Source organism: Oncorhynchus masou, chromosome 8 (assembly GCF_036934945.1).
Source record: "Oncorhynchus masou masou isolate Uvic2021 chromosome 8, UVic_Omas_1.1, whole genome shotgun sequence".
Classification (NCBI taxonomy): Eukaryota; Metazoa; Chordata; class Actinopteri; order Salmoniformes; family Salmonidae; genus Oncorhynchus; species Oncorhynchus masou.
The window spans coordinates 24,739,149-24,759,364 of NC_088219.1; the positions used below are offsets into that span (position 1 = coordinate 24,739,149).

Sequence of the window (20,216 nt, forward strand, 5' to 3'; positions counted from 1 at the left end):
AACCTTGTTATTTTGTGTTACTTAAAATAAAATTAAAAACTAGTTTATTTAGACAATATAACTCTTATTGTTCTTAAAACTGCATTGGTGGTTAAGGGCTTGTATGTAATAACCTATTGTATTAGGCGCATGTGACAAATTTGATTTGACACCAGTGTTGCCTGTCCTACTAGTGACATTTATGCCTTTCTCGACTATGTTAAAGACTATGCAAAGTTCATAGACGAAGACTTCATGTGATGAATTTATTTGAATTTTCATGTGATGAAGTCATGTGATGAATTTATTTATATTATTGATTTTTTTTTTTTATCAGCAAATGAAAAGAGAACAAATCTCCATGGATTGATGGCTTTATTAGTGAATTCTCTAAAGATTTTAAGGAGGATATTGTTGAATATATATTGAATGTCCCTTTAAGGAGGCAATTGATTTAAGGTCCTGCCTGTTTCTATGACACAATGCCTCATTCTGTAATCACCACACCAAACAAAGATCCCATGATGATAGAACATTGCAGACCAATCATATTGATGAACAATGATGGAAAGCTACTAGCATCCATCTTTGCAGAAAGACTTCAAAATAGTCTTGAACAAGTCATTGACGATACCCAGTCTAGTTTTATGAAGGGCAGACATACAGTGCATTCGGAAAGTATTCTGACCCCTTCACTTTTTACAAATGTTGTTACATTACAGCCTTATACCTCATTAATCTACACACAATACCCCACAATGATAAATCAAAGATAGGTTTTTAAAAAACTGAAATATCACATTTCCGTAAGTACGGAAGCTAATCAGTCTCTTCCTTTCCAAAAATACAGAATCTTAGGAGTCGATTCCTCGCAGAATTGAATCTTTGACACTCAAAATTGGGAGTCAACTCCGGAAGTTGACGTTCAATAAGTTTGAGGTATCCATTATTTTTTAGTTAAATCTCCACCACTATGTCATCGTCGTTAACATTTGGGGGGAAAAAAAATGGAAATATTACATTTACATAAGTATTCAGACACTTTACTCAGTACTTTGTTTGAAGCACCTTTGGCAGCAATTACTTCGTTGAGTTTTCTTGGGTTTGACACTACAAGCTTGGCACACCTGTATTTGGGGAGTTTTCCCCATTCTTCTCTGCAGATCCTCTCAAGCTCTGTCAGGTTGGATGGGGAGCATCACTGCACAGCTATTTTCAGGTCTCTCCAGAGATGTTTGATCGGGTTCTATTGGAAGGTGAACCTTCACCCCCAGTCTGAGGTCCTGAGCAGGTTTTCATCAAGGATCTCTCTGCATGTTGCTCAGTTCATCTTTCCTTCGATCCTGACTAGTCTCCCAGTCCCTGCTGCTGAAAAACATCCTCACAGCATGATCCTGCCACCACCATGCTTCACCGTAGGGATGGTATTGGCCAGGTGATGAGAGGTGCCTGGTTTCCTCCCAGAAGACGGACTATTTTTTACAAACTTCACGATTCTGCAATCTGCGGTCCTGTTCTGTGAGCTTGTGTGGCCTATCACATCGCGGTTGAGCCGTTGTTGCTTCGAGACGTTTCCACTTCACAATAAAAGCACTTACAGTTGACCGGGACAGGTCTCGCACGGCAGAAATTTGACAAACAGACTTCTTGGAAAGGTGGCATCCTATGACAGTGCCACGTTGAAAGTCACTGAGCTCTTCAGTAAGATCATTCTACTGCCAATGTTTGTCTATGGAGATTGTGTGGCTGTGTGCTCAATTTTATACACCTGTCTGCAACAGGTGTGGCTGAAATAGCCGAATCCACTTATCTGAAGGGTTGTCCACATAATTTTGGTATATATAGTGTAGATATACAATCTGGAATAATAAAGACATAAGATACAAAAACAAGTTTTTATTTTTCCAGACCTGGTTTGACGACAGCATTATCTGGGTAAAACAATTATTGAACGATGAACAACTATATAATAATCCAGAATTCATGAGAACTCACAATGCTCCAATCACCCTGAAGAGTTTAAAATAGTTGTTGGAGCTGTCATTACAGGTGAGATTCTCGTTTTATGAGAATATAACAGTACTCCAACTGTTGAGGAATTTGTAGCCTCAATTCAGCAAGAGGGAATTTACATTTTAAACTTTTATGTAATAACATACACATACATACTTTACATAGATACATACACCACTGTTCAATAGTTTGGGGTCACTTAGAAATGTCCTAGTTTTTTAAAGAAAAGCACATTTTTTTGCCCATTAAAATAACATCAAATTGACAAGAAATACAGTGTAGACATTGTTAATGTTGTAAATGGCTATTGTAGCCGCTCTGGATAAGAGCGTCTGCTAAAGGACTTAAATGTAAATGTAGCAGGAAACGGCTGATTTGTTGTGGAATATCTACATAGGCGTACTGAGGCCCATTATCAGCAACCATCTCTCATGTGTTCCAATGGTACGTTCTGTTAGTTAATCCAAGACTCATTTTAAAAGGCTAATTGATCGTTAGAAAACCCTTTTGCAATTGTGTTTGCACAGCTGAAAACTGTTGTGCTGATTAAAGCAGCATTAAAACTGGCCTTCTTTAGACTAGTTGAGTACCTGGAGAATCAGCATTTGTGGGTTCGATTACAGGCTCAAAATGGCCAGAAACAAAGATCTTTCTTCTGAAACTCGTCAGTCTATTCTTGTTCTGAGAATTGAAGGCTATTCCATGCGAGAAATTGCCAAGAAACTGAAGATCTCGTGAAAAGCTGTATACTACTCCCTTCACAGAACAGCGCAAACTGGCTCTAACCAGAGTAGAATGAAGAGTGGGAGGCCCCGGTGCACAAATGAGCAAGAGGAGAAGTACATTAGTGTCTAGTTTGAGAAACAGACGCATCACAAGTCCTCAACTGGCAGCTTCATTAAATAGCACCCGCAAAAACCAGTCTCAACGTCCACAGTGAAGAGGTTGTCTGTTCTTTTGTGTCTTTTGCCCATCTTAAATCTTTTATTTTTATTTGCCAGTCTGAGATATGGCTTTTTCTTTACCACTCTGCCTAGAAGGCCAAGATTATTTATCCATAAAGATGAAGTGGGTGAAGAACAAACCCATCTTTACATTGTTTAAAGATAGAACTGAAAGGATATTTTGAAATGGTCAGTAAATGTCAAAACAAAAAAAGTACATCAAATAAAACTGACAAATTGAAAATGTATTTAGACATGTAATACCCCTGTCTATGTAGCTAGGTTCATGCACCCTTGTCTGTATATTTCTGTTTTTGTATGTGTGCTATTGTTCATTAAAAAAATGTATATAACAAATAAACGTACAGTAGTTCGTAGCTAACTAACGTTACTTACTAAGTTACAGCTTAAGGTCAATGTTAGACACCCTATTGTACACAGCTAGCTAGGTAACGTTAGCTATCAAATGTTAATCCATAAAGTTACATTGCTTTTATGGAGACATATTGATGTTCGTGATGTTGTTAGCTACCTAGCGGAGTCTGGTTTAGCTAGCCATCTTTCACTAAAGTACATGCAAGCTTCTAACGTTAGCCAGAAACATTGTGGCGATTTTGCAGTAAGGAATAGCCCATACAGTAATTCAGTTGGAAGGTTATCCCCAGGCCGACACTAAAACGAGTTAACGTTAGCTAAATGCAACATAGACGGGTTATCTAGCTAGCTAACAAACCACTTGCTGCGCAAGTAAGCTATTGCCGCAACCTGAACCTAGCAAGCTACACTACGTACAATAATATGTCTACCTTCATTTCCCTTTCGGGAGGAGAGTCCGGGTCGTCACTCATGTTGAAATAACAGCAGGTATAATTGTTTTGGATACAGCCTAACTCTAAGAAATATACACGGGTTAACTTTTCGTTTCCACATGAAACGAAATCTTACCGCGCTCGAATTTAGCGAAATACAATACGGAAGTAACACTAGCATTAGTCACGAAGGTATTATGCCGCGTTCATGTATTAGTCGGAACTAGAAAACTCGGATATTTCCGATATGCTATTTGGTTGTAGTTTTACACGTCCCACTTTCAAAGACAGAGCAAGTCAGCAATGTTGGAGTTTCCTAGTTCCAACTTGTCTTTGAACGCGGCATAATAAAAGAACGCATTTTGTTTTTGTGATGAACAAGCTTTTATTTGTATTTTACATTGCTTAAACATACCCACTATTACATTGTTAACATTGTGTACATTGTGACTGAAATCATTTCAAATACTTTATCTGGGCTTGATTGAGTTTGACTGGCGTGAACTCCGGACTGACATTGTGTTTGTATACATTTCAGTAGGCTTACATTAAATAAGATGCGGACTGTAAATTATTTTTGGATGTGTAAGTACCTAGTGGCCCCCTTCACCCCAAATCATTCCAAAATTCATTGTGTTTTCAATGGTGTCTATGGCAACCTTGTGTCTTTTTTCTTGTGTGCGCTGGTGTACTTTAAGATGGGTTAATTGAGCAAAGAATTTCCCCACAGACAGAGCAGAGGTCAGGCTTACAATTTACATTTAAGTCATTTAGCAGACGCTCTCATCCAAAGTGACTTACAGTAGTGAGTGCATACATTTTTCACAATTTTTCATACTGGTCCCCGGTGGTAATCGAGAGACTCTTCTCTGCCTCGTCAGCTTCATGATGTTGTTGAGGCTCCCCAGAGGATCCACAATAGTCACGTCTCTCACCCTTGCCAGCCTTCCTTCTGAGAAGCAGTCAGTCACCCGGCTGTTATAAGAACGGGTATTCTACCAGCAGCACAAATTATGACATCACTCGTATGGTAATGAGGAATTCCTTAAAAATATAAAACCTGAATTTCAAAACATTGCAATGTGGACAACTCATTCAAAAGATATTGAGGTTTAATCAATGGCCACCTTTATGGTGCCAACAAGAAAAGTCAATAAGTAATTTATGAAAACAATAAAACAATATATGGTTAACTTTTTGGGGGGAATACAATATTGGGATGCAGAGACATCTTTTCTACCTGCCTCAGCTAAAGTGGGTTGGGAAATACTCTGTAGGGTCTCTACACGAACAAAATATGTTTAGTTTTGGAGGGGGACTGTGTCCCACCACCTGCTGATGGTTTTCACTCCACCCCCTCCATAGCCCCCTATGTAATACATTGTACATAGAATACATATTGGATTGTAGAGAGAAAACCTTTCAACCCGTATCATCTGAAGTCGGGTGGAAAATACTCAGTAACGTCTCTACTAACCAAATATGTGTAACTTTGGAGGGGGACTGTGTTATAGACATATGCATTTAGTCTTGAATGTTATATTAATTCCAAAATAATAAATGAATGTACTGTTATTTTGAGGAATATCAGTTGGGAAGACAAAACACCATAACACTTTTTCTTTTGCTTACCCTGCTCGCTTCCAGTGTGAAATAAAATGCCATTTCATACTAGACTTTCATGCACTCTTGCCTTGCCCCAATAGAGGTACCAAATACCAATTATTAGCAGTTGATTAGTCGAGAAGTCAACTGCTTCAAAAACACAATGTAAACAATGATGGACTAACATATCTGTTAAACGAATTAGATTAACGTAATGGAAATGGATGCAACTTTACACATATAAACCAGCCCAAGGCCAGTCTTGACATGAACCAAAAATGCATCATGTCAATCACTTGGCCTGACAAAATAAAATATTTTTGAGGCAGTATGCTAGTAAAATCATGTTGATATATGTTTATATCACCCCAATTATGTACAGCCTTCTAACACACCTCTCCAAATTGTCATTTCTTAGAAAAAGTTATTATTACTTAGCCTTTGTATTGTCTTATTTAAAGAGCTTGGTTGTGTATGTGTGCCATTCAGAGGGCGAATGGGAAAGACAAAATATTTAAGTGCCTTTGAATAGGGTATGGTAGTAGGTGCCAGACACACCAGCTTGTATCAAGAACTGCAACACTGCTGGTCAACATGGGCCAGCATCCCTGTGGATGCTTTCGACACCTTGTAAAGTCCATGTCCCAACCAATTAAGGCTTTTCTGAGGCCAAAAGGGGAGAGGGGGGGTGGGGGGGTGGGTGCAACTCAATATTAGGAAGGTGATCCTAATGTTTGGTTTACTCAGTGTATTGCATTGCAGTGAATGTAGTGGGTGGAGTAAGGAGTGACTAGCACTCTGTTAAACCCATTACCCAGCAAAAGAGACAATCTATACTGAACAAACATATAAATGCAACATGTAAAGTGTTGGTCCCATGTTTCATGAGCTGAAATAAAATATTCCAGATATGTCCATACTGTATGCACAAAAAGCTTATTTCTCTCAAATGTTGTGCACAAATTTGTTTACATCCCTGTTAGTGAGCATTTTTTCTTTGCCAAGATAATCCATCCACCTGACAGGTGTGGCATATCAAGAAGCTGATTAAACTGCATGATCATTATACAGGTTCACCTTGTGCTGGAGACAATAAAAGGCCAAATAAAATAAAATGTTATTAGTCACATGCGCCGAATACAACAGATGTAGACCTTACAGTGAAATTCTTAATGATGAGCCCCTAACCAACAGTGCAGTCTCTAAAATGTAAAGTTTTGTCACACAACACAATACCACAGATGTGTCAAGTTTTGAGGGAGTGTGCAATTGGCATGCTGACTGCAGGAATGTCCACCAGAGCTGTTGATGATGTGGCCTATTTAAAAAAAGAACAATGATAAACAGGGAATATAAAACAAGAAGACAGAAGATATGGTGAAGTAAGGAGTTTTATTAAAAAGCAGACTTCTCAATGTTGCATTTGAAAGAAATCAGTTACTCTTGAATTACACAAATGTCAACCTCAACTAAAACTGATGGTGGAAGGAAAAAACATAACGAGGATGGAGATTTTGTATTCTTTATGCAACATCAAAAGTGTCATCTTGTGTTTGTCTTGTATATATTATTGATGCTTGAGTTAGAAAGCGCATACACATTTTAATCATCGTCATTTAAAATATAAAGCAGTCACAGAGTTCCATTAAAACCATTTTGCCAGGTTCCAACCCTAAGGAACCCAATCTCTAAGAGATCGACAAATGTCAAGTCACTTGTCCTATAGATTTGTCAAGTAGGCTAAGTTACCCCAAAGCGCTGCTCTAGGATCAGCTTAAGCTACCCTCATCCTGAACATGACATTTAGGAGTAAAAACACAGCAGGTCCTGGATCAGTACTTAAGTGGAACTTCTATCTAAAAACAATCAGGTTCTCAATCAAATCTACAGTAGCTGAGAGAGGTGCACTGAGAACCAATAAGTTGCCTTAAGCCAGTGTTTCCCAACTCCGGTCCTCGAGTACACCTAACAGTACATCTTTTTGTTGTGGCCCTAGGCAATCACACCTGATTCTACTTGTCAACTTATCATCAAACCTTTGAGAAGTTGAATCAGGTGTTTTTGCCCGGGACTAAAACAAAACGGTGTGCTGTTAGGGCTAACTCAAGGACCGGAGTTGGGAAACAGTGGCCCAGGTAATCCTGAGGGCTGGAGATGGAACTGCCACGGGCCTCCACTCTGGAGTAAGTAGCTCACATGGACCAATAGCAAAGCTGGAAGCAACAAGGCAGGAATTAGCAGGAGCCCAGCTATTGACGACAGATCTCCCATAGTGCACGTGGGTCCTCCCTGTTCTGATTGTCAGCGCTCTGAGCACATGGCTTTGAAGGTTGCTCCCAGAGACTTAAGTCTGTCGTCCAACCTTCTCTCTTACATTTTTTTTTTAAATTAAATCTATTTATTCTTTATTTTAATGGCATTATGTCCAAAGACAAACAAACAAACTTAGTGCAGTTATTTTCTTAGTCTGTCCATAGGTTCACATGCACATCCATTGCAATAGTCAGTCTTACAATTCCTCAGACATTACTGTAGTAAGCTGGGTGGGTTTATGCTAACAGTTAATAGGTTTTGTATCGGTAGACAAAATGGACACTCATTCATGGCCGTCTGCTTTGTCAGAAGCGACCATAGCAAAGTGCTTGATATAATTTAGAAGTAAAATGTGTTAAGATCATAGACTTCAATAAGGTAGGAATAATGGGTGTCTGGGTATCAGCATGCATTACAGACATTTAACAAAAAGCCTGTTGTTACTGAGGCTGACCCTATTTCAACATATCGAAAATCCATATGAAAGGACTTGTAGTTATTGTATTTTAGAACCTCTCCTTTCAGGACTAAAAGCCCAACCAGGGGTACTGAGTTAGAGCTGTGTAGAAGTGTGTACTGTAGGAATTGGGTAACCATATGCCACGCAAAGCAGTTGGTTATGGGGAACACTTAACAGCTTAGATTACTGTGTGCAGACTGTTCACATTGCATTGCCAAGATGGTGGATTTACACACCCACTCAGCACAATCCCATATTCTATCCTACTTATTGAATTCATAGGTTTTGTTGGACAAGCTGGACCAAAATGCAATGTCAGATTATCGCTGATTTCTGGTAGTCAATAGGCCTCTATTTGAAGAAATAGCAAAGTGCTACACTAACGTAAACATTGTAAATTATAGCATTGTATTATGTTACATATGGGACAGAACTTTATTTCTTCAGCCACCACAAAAAGAGCTCATTCTCTTTCGGGTTAGCCACGACATTCTCTGAGCTTCACTCAGTTTTCTAGTGCAACATCATTTCATTTCCAACTTCACCCCCACAAAAAGACGTTAGGGCGAGAGCTAAGAGTACAGTTTGTGAGGGTGTTTTTGGGGGGCTTGGACAGAATCAGGTACAGAAGATGCAGAAAGGCAGGCAGGAAGCGGATCAGATATAAACAAGTTGAAGCATTAAAAAAGGTAAATAAACAAAGAGAATGTACACAAGGGCTCCTATGGGTGAAAGTCTGTACTACTGTAGCCTACTCCATGGGTCATCTGAAGCTTTTCCAGTCTTTGTGGACATTTATGGTGATAACTGTTTGAGTGTGTGATATATCTTGCAGATTGATCAAGTTCACATGTTATCCAGGTGGTTTTGAAATAACAAAGTGACACCAATAACTAAATAACCTGCCACTCAAGCAGTATAGACCACAACTGACAAGTCATGGAGTAGACCTGGTTGTTATACGATCCAGTAGCATGAAACTAACAAAGGTTTCTAATATATGTGATAATATGTCACTATTGTAGTCTGTCAGAATCTCTAGACCTATACAAGCAGTTCCATGCAAAATGTCACAGTATTGTTTTTCTCGAGTTTACACATGTTTTGCTGAGATTTAGGAAGGCAAATGGTTCGGGGCTTTAGTCCAAAGTAATTATTATTATTTGCTTATAAGAACACAGTTCTTAAAGCTGTAGGGGTTATTTTCCAAGAAAAAGCAAGACACCTTCATCCTAACCTCACCTGCCAATGTATTCTGAGAAAACAGAGCCTATTTACCGTCAGCATCATTTACCTTAGCATTCAGAACTGTACATAAAACTCTCCATTATGTCATCAGGACTCTAAAGCTAGTTTCTGTATTTGTTGAGGTCCCAATGCAAACAGATGGTGACTAAGCACAACACTCTCTCCCCCTGCAGTCTCAATTAAGGCACTGATCCCCACTCCTTCTTCAGAACAGGAAAACTCACCTCCCTAATGACAGTATTTTACTGGAAAGCCATTTCACTTCCCCTTGGAGCCAGTAGTTGTTGCACATGCAAATTGACCAAAGGAGTCGATTTGCAGTTATTACCTCTATATTACAGGTTTGGTTTACAGTCTATCTTTCCTATCGTATTAGTGATTTGCAACAAGCAGGTTTACTGATAGATGAATAGAGATTGAGAACAAGGAAGATAGTTGGTTTCTTGTCGGGATGTGGATAGAATAAGTATATAGGCCTACAGTACAAACATTGCTAGTTTGACTGTATATTTGGAGATTTTCCACAATGGAAGACTTTCACAGTGCTACTTTATTGAAATCACACAGCAGCTCTAGTGGCCTTTAGAGGGAAAGTCAGATACCCCACCTTTGTTTTCAAAGAAGTGTCATGTTATTCCATTCTCTGGCCCACTTTTAAATGAGTACATACAACACTGTACAAGGTGCTAGAAAATAGTTATCTTGTGGTACCAAGATACTGTATTTTACTGTACAGTACTGTTTCCGTACTCTACCAAGCCTAGGTGAAGCAGTTCTACAGTTCACATTTACCCATAGTCCCACACACCCATTCACCCACCCCCCCCCCTGCCTTATTCTCCTATGCAGGTCACATTTCTCCAAAAAATACTCTTGTAAACATTTTTGTTTTCTCATTACCTAGTGCAATTATAACCCTGTGCTCCTTATTAAAGAAACTGGACCATGTTAATGCCTCCCCAAAATAACCATACAACAGGATCATATAGATATTCAACACAACATAACGGGCCCAGTCTAAAAAATGACACATATAATAAACATTTGAATTTGACAGAGGAAATGTGATCTTGTTGTTTCGTTGTTATGAGATCCCAAGCCAATATGATAACTGCCAGCGTCTTGAATCGTGGCTTAGTGTAGGCTGTCGTCGGGTTGACATTGATATTCGCTTCTAAAACCAGATCAATCTTATTTTCACTTAATATAGAACAATAACATATGACAAACATGATGTGCTTTTGCATCATGCGATTATAAGACAACAATTCAAAGCAAGGCTTTTCAGATGGCTGGCCATTAAAATTATTGTCTCGGAAGTTGATTATTTAGGTTTTTGGGACCACTCCAATTCTACTGTCTCCTTACCTTATGCTTTTACCCAGGTCTTATGATCAAGTACACATTCATAAACTACAACATACAGTGTGGGTGTCTGATAGGCCTATCAATGTGTTACCCCAAGCAACTTATTCCGGTGGGTTATCGACCAACCATTATCGTTAGAAGCTATTTATAGACTTCTTCCCTACTTTTGGCAAAAAGTAACAGAGCGAGAACAGACAAAATATATAAAAACTAAAGTGCAACAAAACTAGTAAATGTCGCTGTGCAACATTTTGTCTCTCGTCTCCCCCCTGCCGTAGAGCAACAGTCGCCGTCAGCATGACCGACCATCCAAGTCCACAAACCTCAAATCCTCCAATCGAACAAGGAGATATGGGGGCAAATTTCAGTTAGCCTACTTCTTAAGAACAGTCTAGGCATCTCCATAAGCTCCCCAACAATCTCTTCCTATAACCTCTTCAAGTGCAAATGCAATAAGCCAACAGAAATGTATCATATTAGTTTCATTCAATAATTTACAAAAAACAAATAGCGGATGCAAGAAAGCTGTAGGCTGGGTGCTGTAGTCTTAGTGCTGATCCTTTCGAGCACGCCGTGACGCTAGTAAAACCGTGCTTTTCACCGGCAACTCACTTTGAAGTCCTCACTACTATGTAGTATGCTCAATTCAGCATGTCTCTAGTGCCCTCCACCCCAGATTAAAGCCAGGCCATACCCAAGTTAACAAACCAGGGTGAAACACAGGCGAAATGCATGACTCTGAAAAGAAACGCATATATAAAGGTACCTCCTTCCATATTAATGATATATCTTCAGGCAACTGCAGCTGTTGTTTCTTTTCTGTATGCAAATTCATAAGTGGCTCTGTTGTTGATGTATTTTAGATTCTCTGTATTCGTTTTGCATGCAAGCTTTCTGTTAGTGCATGTTTGTGTCTCTGACATTTCCATGACTCAGTCTGTGTTACTGTGTACTATTGTAAGGGTATGCTAAGTTTGCGAGCACTGTTAATCTGATTTGTCAGAGTCTCAGATGCATCAGTACTGTATTAGAGGTTAAAATCACAAGGTGTGTGGGAACAGTGATTGTGCGTGTGTGTATATGTACTGTATGTAAGTGCGTCTATCCGTTAAAAGACACAGGCATTGCATTGACTGGCCAATCAAAGATGACGTCATCTTGTCTAAGGATGATCTATAGACAAAAAGCTCTTTGTGTTTCCAGATAATCTTTTCAATTGCGTGGAAAACCACCACCCTTAAGCAACACAAAGGGAGGTTAAAAGTTTCTTCTCTCTCTCTCTCACAACATCACATGCTATTTTTTTTCCCAACGTGAAATTGTTCAACTGATTTGCTGTATGTTGCGACGAGATCGTATTATATCTTCCAATAATTTGTGTGGCACTTTAAGAAGGAATATGGTAAATTGTATTAAATACACGGAGCCATGTTGCTCCTGTAGAGTACTGTATGTTTAGTCTCTCACACCCCCAGTGTAGTGTGATCTGTTTCAAGGTTACTTAGGTTATTTATAGAACCCATGCTGCTTTCCTAGAAAGAGGACTATCATTTTACAGTCTTATCTGACCCACACTCCATAGATGTACAGTAACTGTTACTGTTGTGTAGCAAGTTCTATGCAGGAAGGATAACACAACAGTGTTACTTTTTTCAATTTTAACTACAATGTGGTCTAGAAGATGAATACTAAAAGGTCTAAGGTCTAAAGTAAAGTTCTTCCATGTTCAAATGAGAGATTTTTTTATTCTCGCTAAGTAATTCGGTTTGTTCCCCAGCAATGCTTGTGTCTGTTCAACATAGCACATCTTGTACTCCCTGCCCTGCTAAAGAATACACCGTGTGTGTGTGTTGTACTGTAAGTTCTGAGAGCATGGCTTTTTGTACTGAGAGGTTACCTTAGGAAAGGGCGGATGAGGAGGAGGGGTGGAAGAGGAGAGAAAGAGCGAGTGAAAGAAAGTGTGGCGGTGGATGGATCAGAGATAGACGCCAGAGGATGTTCACTGCCCGTTCATTCTCAGGTCCTCTCCTAACTCCTTCCCTTCCTGTCCTGGGGCCATGTCACCCCGCCCCCCGGCCTCGCCTCCCGGCATCAAGGCCCCCTCCAACCCAGCCTCCTCCTCCTCCTCCTCCTCCTCTTCCTCCTGTTCCTCCTCCCCTCCATGGGGACCGACAATTTCTGCGTCCACGCCCTCCCCTCCAGCCTCCCCCAACCCTGGGCTGACTGTGTCCAACAGAGAGTGAGTCCTGCGTGGGTCCTTCTGCTCCGAGTACAGCCTCTGGTCCAGGGACAGGCTAGAGGGGGTCAGAGATTTAAAATCGGTTTCGAAGGGGAGCACCACCCCGGGTCCGGCGGCTCCCAGGGCCAGGCCCAGGCCCACACCAGCAGCCACCCCTACACCGGCCCGGTAGACCTCCATACCATCAGGCAGCATGGACTTGATCTTGGGCAGCCAGCGTTTGCGGACGCGCCGCGCGTTGGTGCACATGTCTGCGGCAATCACGTTCATCTCACTCTCTTTGAAGTTGGGTGCAAAGTTCTGACAGTAGACTGGAGAGAGAGAGAGAGAGAGAGAGAGAGAGAGAGAGAGAGAGAGAGAGAGAGAGAGAGAAAGAGACAGAGACAGAGAGATGGAGAGACAGACAGAAAAAGCCAGAGAGAAAGAACAAGAGACAGAGACAGAGGGAGAGAAAAAGAGAGAGCGAGAGACAGAAAGATACAGAGAGAAAGAGACAGAAAGAGTTGGAAGATATTTTTTTTTTTTAAATAACCCGCTGTTTTGCCTGTGGCTCAGTCTATATGAATAGTTGATCAAAACCCCCAAAAACTAATATTACAGTATGTTTCAGTATGACTTTTATTTTTTTATGTACTCACACTTCCATAAATTCATAAATGCTTGTGTTTTCATAACCTAAAATGGCTAATGGCTACAGACTAGTCTGGAACATCACACTTCTTCATTCAAAGTCTCATAAACCATCTACAATAGTTTGACTCTGAAACAGTAACATCATTCAACAGAGGCTGCCATCCCCCTGAACCATTATCCTCCATTCTAAACAACCAGATATTTTACCATGTAAGATCACCGTTTGACCAACTTCAGACTCACGTTTGACAGCGTTGAGCACACGGCTGTCCAGAGGTTTCCTACTGGGGTCACTGGTGGAAGAGCGGATGCCAGTCCCACAACTGTTAGCCAGGGTGTTCCTGCAGGCACACAGAGCCAACACCAGAGGGCAGCATGAACACCACTTTCATATGAAACGTCCGCACTGTAAACCGTAGGTTTATGTTGACTTGAGAAGATAGATTCATACATATATACTAAACTTTGTGCAAGTAAGGGCATTGAAAACAAGGAATCTAAATGTAAGTTGGATATGTGTATGGATTCTGAGTCTGAATACGATCACATATGAAACAGACACTTCATCATGAAAACTATACTGATAAAGCTAACAGCTTCTGGATCTGAGTCACACCTAAAACATGTCAATAATTTAACTGTTAATCAATACCTTTTAGATTGTCTTTGACTTACCTGTCGAAGAAGGTGGCGAGCAGGCGACGCAGTAGGACTTTGTGTTTGATGCCAGCACACAGGTGACAGTTCATTAGCTGGCCCCGTGTCATAAACACAGATGTACCTTGGGTGGTGTGAGAGAGAGCTTCCTGATTGAAATAGGTTTCCCCATCACGACTCCATTACCCTATGTATTTCTATCGCTACTTTATTAACCCAACTCTCATTTCTTTCATTAAACATTTATGCTGTAAAAGTACTCTCACCGAGACAGTGCTATTTCACCCCATCACTTATCTTCATTCCCATCACTTATTTTATGTGACACCTCTTGAATAAATAAGATTTCCATCGTATTCATTACAAACGGCAAATCAACTTGAACATTTCATACAGCATTTGATCTAATCTCTACCTTCTACCTCAACCCTTTTACCAAAGACTAACAGAGACCTCAGCCTTGCTACTTCAAAAAAACTGGTCTCATCTAACCAGTATTCACCAATCCACCTCTCATTCTCTCCTCCTGCTGCCTACCTCCCACCAGCTCCAGTTTCTCCCCCGGGTCTCCTTCGGTGTAGAGCTTGGGGTGGCAGCGGTAGCCAATCTGGCTGACGAGGCTGGCGGGCAGGGCCACCAGGTCCCTACGGATCAGCACACAGGAGCGGTTCTCCAGGGACAGGGGCATGGCTGCCATCTCTGGCTTGTCCTGGACTGGAGAGGGACAGGTGAGGAGAGGGAGTGGGTTAACTCTGTAGTGGAAGAAATCACAAGTGTTATGGAAATAACAATAAACCCTTTCTATAGAGAGGGAGGCAAAATCTCCCTGGGTGAAATACATAGAGACAGAAAGACAAAGAGAGACAGGCAGACACACAGGCTACGATCTAGTCCTTCTACAGTGCTCTTACATATTTCAAGGAGAAAGCTAGATAGAATTTAACATCAGCCTACACACAAGGTTAAGGTGATCTCCATTAAAAGTGAGGGTGTTTAATAAATGATTCAAGGCCTAGCACAGCTAAGTTCCAGATTCGCAACGTGCTGTATCAGCATCTTGAGACACAGGGGGAGTGTTACTGGTTTCAAACTGTGGATTAATTTCCCTCACAAAACCTTCACATTGACCTCTAAGATGGCCTGCACACACACACACACACACACACACACACACACACACACACACACACACACACACACACACACACACACACACACACACACACACACACACACACACACACACACACACACACACACACACACACACACTCTCTCTCTCTCTCTCTTTCTCTCTCTCAAATATCCCACAATGTCACCCTGGGGTGTTCTGACTGATTGTAGATAGAATGGATTTCATAAATATCTGAAACTCTAGACTTAGACAAACCTGTCCAATAGCAATGCCCTCTGCAACAAAAAAATAAAAACCTCTGCAGTAGGGACAGTGGGGTGTTTTAATGTCTGTGTGTGTGTGCGTGCATGAGTGTGCAAGTACAGTGCATTCGGAAAGTATTCAGAACCCTTGACTTTTTCCACATTTTGTTAAATTACAGCCTAAAATGAGTTCAAAAGTTTCTAAAAAATTAAAAATAAATATCACATTTACCTAGGTTTTCAGACCCTTTACTCAGAACTTTGATGAGTACCTTTGGCAATGATTACAGCCTCGAGCCTTCTTGGATATGACGCTACAAGCTTGGCACACATGTATTTGGGGAGTCCATCCCATTCTTCTCTGCAGATCCTCTCAAGCTCTGTCAGGTTGGATGGGGAGTGTTGCTGCACAGCTATTTTTATGGTTCTCCAGAGATGTTCGATCGGTTTCAAGTCTGGGCTCTGGCTGGGCCACTCAAGGACATTCAGAGACGTCCTGAAGCAACTCCTGCGTTGTCTTGGCTGTGTGCTTATGGTCGCTGTCCTGTTAGAAGGTGGACCGTTGCCCTAGTCTGAGGTCCTGAGCGCTCTGGAACAGGTTTTCATCAAGGATATCTCTGTACTTTGCTCCATTCATCTTTCCCTCGATCCTAACTTGTCTCCCAGTCCCTGCCGCTGAAAAAGATCTACAGACAATTCCTTCTACCTCATGGCTTGGTTTTTGCTCTGACATGCTTTGTCAACTGTGGGACCTTATATGGATAGGTGTGTGCCTTTCCAAATCATGTCCACAGGTGGACTCCAATCAAGTTGTAAAAACATATCAAGGATAATCAATGGAAACAGGATACACCTGAGCTCAATTTCGAGTCTCATATCAAAGGGTCTGAATACTTATGTAAATAAGGTATTTCTGTTTTTTATTATCGCCATTTTCAAAATGTTTGCAAATGTATTAAAAATCTTTTTTCACTTTGTCATTATGGGGTATTGTGTGTATATTGATAAAGAAAAATAAATCATTTGATCAATTTTTGAATAAGGCTGCAACGTAACAAAATGTGGAAAAAGTCAAGGGATCTGAATCATTTTCGAATGCAATGTATGTGTGCGTGCGTGTGCATAAAAGCCAATTCATGCTCCATCCGAAGATGGAGAGTATGATGCAATTGCGGAGCCGCCGGAGGCATGCAGAGGCCAAATTGAGCTCTGTACCGCATTGCCGTGCGCCACCTACATTTTTTAACAATGTGGACGCCTCCATATAGCTCCGTATAGCACCGCATTGACATGATTGGTTGATGGTAGGTGGTGGCAGGAGATCCAGTATAAAAACAAACTCACTACCTTAACAACTTCCTTAACAACAGCTTTGCTCGCAATAAGTATAAATGCCCTGAAAACTGCAGATGCTATTGCAGTAAATGCTGTACAGCCTCTGCAGAAGTCGGATTGATCATGCAAAGCCTTTTAGTTGTATAATTCATACAGTAACTATAACCTCATATAACATTCTCATAAGTCTACATAAATAAGACTATTTAAAGCCCAACATCAAATGAGCATGACAAGACACAATGCTAATAGTGCACAATGTTCATGATTGATGTTATGAGATGCATTATATGAAATCCCATTTTATGAGGCCACGTGACATTATTTATGACACATTCATGATTTTGTAAAAACAATGTATAGGTCAGCCTGGAAGACTGGCATGCACGGCTATCAAAGTGTTACCTGATACAAGAGTACTAACCTGATCCATTCTCCAGCTCACACGCAACACTCAGTAATGTGTTCATTAAAAATTGCCCCTTAAAACCAATTTTATACATGGCTGTTTTTGTGTGTATAAGGTGAATGAATTTACCTAACATGGATATTCTTGATTCTATCAATTAAAAATTAAAAAAATATTGCTTAATTTTTGCATGTTTCATGAACAGTGTTGGGGTAATGTGTTATAAAGTGACATGCTACTGTACTCTGATTACTTTTTTGTGGTAAAGAAATAACCCAGTAATAAACACAGTAGTTTTACAATTTAAGTAATCAGTTACTATGTTACTTTTTCAAATAACTACTTACTTTTACAATATTATTTCCCTTTTTCTTTGTTGGCACAAATAAAACATGAAAATCCCTCCCCATAGGCTACTATACATTTGTCGTGCTCTTCCTGTTTCTACAAGAATGTTGTGGCGGGTAGCTGGCATAGTAGATGGTAGCTAGATAGCTAGCGAGATGGCAGAGACAATAGCCTTTTTCATGGAATTATTCACATTACTTTGAATTGGTAGAAGAAAAGCCAGTTATCATTGTATTTGCGCTCTCACTTTAATGTGCCCAGTTGGTTTTATATATGCATTTACAGTACTTATGTGTAAATAATTAAACAAAATAATTTATTTGAAGTATTGTAAAGGAGATATTGTGTCTGTCATTATTACTTGGTATAGCCCAGAGTTATAGATTAGGCTATGGATGGTAGGCTATGCAAGGCATTCAAAGGTAGTGTGCACCCTTTACTGAGCATAAGAATGAATGACCAACACATGCAAGGCATCTTCAGAGGGTTTTCTGTTTTTGCAACGCAAAAGTAATGTAACAAGTTACTTTCCATAGTAAGTAACATTGTAACTAGGGCTGTCCCCGACCCAATAAAAAAATATATTGGTCCCTTGAGAGTCGTCTGTTTTAATCTAAATTTGTCCATATATAGACACACCCTATGTGTTTTAATAAAATCAACTATATGCACTGAGCTTGTATAATACTTTAATACTGTTTGATGAAATAATTAAGACACATAAATGACTCAAGAGGGAGCCAGAGATCTAGATAACCAGAAGAAAAAACCTGTTCCCAACCGTCCCCCTTCCGCTCCTGCTGACCTTTGCCTTTTTCATGCGGAGGGCCAATTTACAATTTATCTTACAATTTCTACCGATCTGCGTGTCAGTTATGATTTTCATAAGCACATTTTCATGGAACAGTTTAATTTCAATTATAATAACGTATTTTAGATATATTGCAAACTAGGTAAAAAATAGCCTACATAAAGCAAACAAACAAAAACAGGTAGAAAATATCTTGATAGAAATAAATATCCTATAAATCACTGGCTACACATGGAGGATTGTTCATGTTCTCCAATCGCATTCATTTCTCTACTCTGCCTGTCTTCAACAAACTTGAAACATTGTATCAACTATCAACTGGGTATGGCCTGCAACTGGGCAAACTTGCAACATTGTATAAATTACTCTGGGTTCTCAGAGTTTCTTGTGCCAGTGAGCTTCAGACAGACACAGCTGTATTTGCGCAAGGGATAAGAAGTAATCTTTTTTTAATGACATTTATACTGGATCAGAGCATGGCATTTTTCCCATTCACACCGAGGGTCAGTGGTTATTGGAAGGGGTAGAGCTGGATAGATTTTTCAAATACATTGAGGAACTATTGTCATTCTTAATGGATGTCAAATGTTCTGCCTGCGGCTATGGAATCCTGACCTGTTCACCGGACGTGCTACCTGTCCCAGACCTATTATTTGACCATGATAGTCATTTATGAACATTTTAACATCTTGGCCATGTTCTGTTATAATCTCCACCTGGCACAGCCAGAAGAGGACTGGCCACCCCTCATAGCCTGGTTCCTCTCTAGGTTTCTTCCTAGGTTTTGGCCTTTCTAAGGAGTTTTACCTAGCCAACGTGCTTCAACACCTGAATTGCTTGCTGTTTGGGGTTTTAGACTGGGTTTCTGTACAGCACTTTGAGATATCAGCTGATGTACGAAGGACTATATAAATAAATTTGATTTGATGTAAAAACAGACTTTGTTTACTCGCTGTTTGAGGTGAATAAAAAAAATACTTTGAGAAGCTCCAAAGTGGTGGTGAGTTAAAACAATTAGAAATACTATCATACATGCCCAAATGAGCACATTTATACTTCTGCGCGCCGGCCAGGTGGTTTAGGCCTACATGTATACGTAATCAGGTGTGTGTCCTTACTCAACAATATGACAGGAGCACTCCCAACAAAATACAATGAATAAATTGACAACCCATAAATGGAATGAAATAAACCAAAACTTATTTCTCACAAGTGTAACATAGGTTGTGCGCTCTGCAAACAACGTGTCCACTCCGACAATGAGAATGACAAAAGACTGGAATAATAATATATTGAATGCATTAACAGAAATGACTGTAACCAAACAAACATGGCAGATTAGAAATTATAGGAATTAATGGTAAATGTACTACTGGTATATGGTGGTATATGTAATGGTGAGTTGCAAGACACTAACAATCAAAGGGCAATTCACACAATTAAGTTATAAAACAATGAATGCGCACAAATTGGCGGGAGAGAGCACATTCTAGAGACAAGCCTGGTGCATCTATGCCACAATCCCTTCTTCTTGAATCAACATTTTAAATTATACCCAAGACACATTATTTTCACACCTACTGTAGGCTTAAGGAATACTCTCACTCTTGCCGATATCTGTCGAAGAGTGATGGACTGTACCATCTCCATGGCCTCCACAATGGATTA

The 20,216-nt window shown here is 40.1% G+C and overlaps 2 protein-coding genes across 9 annotated transcripts in view; both read right to left on the minus strand.

Moving 5' to 3' along the window:
• The window catches only part of LOC135544440 (nuclear pore complex protein Nup214-like), a 70,022-nt gene extending 66,075 nt beyond the window's left edge, over nt 1–3,947 (minus strand). For all 6 annotated transcript variants that reach the window (XR_010456336.1, XM_064972044.1, XM_064972045.1 and 3 more), the window contains exon 1: nt 3,743–3,947. Coding sequence is in view for 5 of the 6 variants with exons in the window: in XM_064972044.1 (XP_064828116.1) it covers nt 3,743–3,784 (42 nt within the window). In the remaining variant the exon portion in view is untranslated. The remainder of the gene's footprint in view (nt 1–3,742) is intronic.
• A 2,776-nt stretch (nt 3,948–6,723) lies between these two features.
• LOC135544443 (nucleus accumbens-associated protein 2-like) overlaps nt 6,724–20,216 on the minus strand; it is a 62,368-nt gene continuing 48,875 nt past the window's right edge. For all 3 annotated transcript variants that reach the window (XM_064972050.1, XM_064972051.1, XM_064972052.1), the window contains 4 exons: nt 14,806–14,982; nt 14,287–14,392; nt 13,855–13,952; nt 6,724–13,289 (listed from right to left, as the gene is read on the minus strand). In XM_064972050.1, coding sequence (XP_064828122.1) covers nt 12,739–13,289; nt 13,855–13,952; nt 14,287–14,392; nt 14,806–14,982 — 932 coding nt within the window. In that variant the 3' untranslated portion in view covers nt 6,724–12,738. The remainder of the gene's footprint in view (nt 13,290–13,854; nt 13,953–14,286; nt 14,393–14,805; nt 14,983–20,216) is intronic.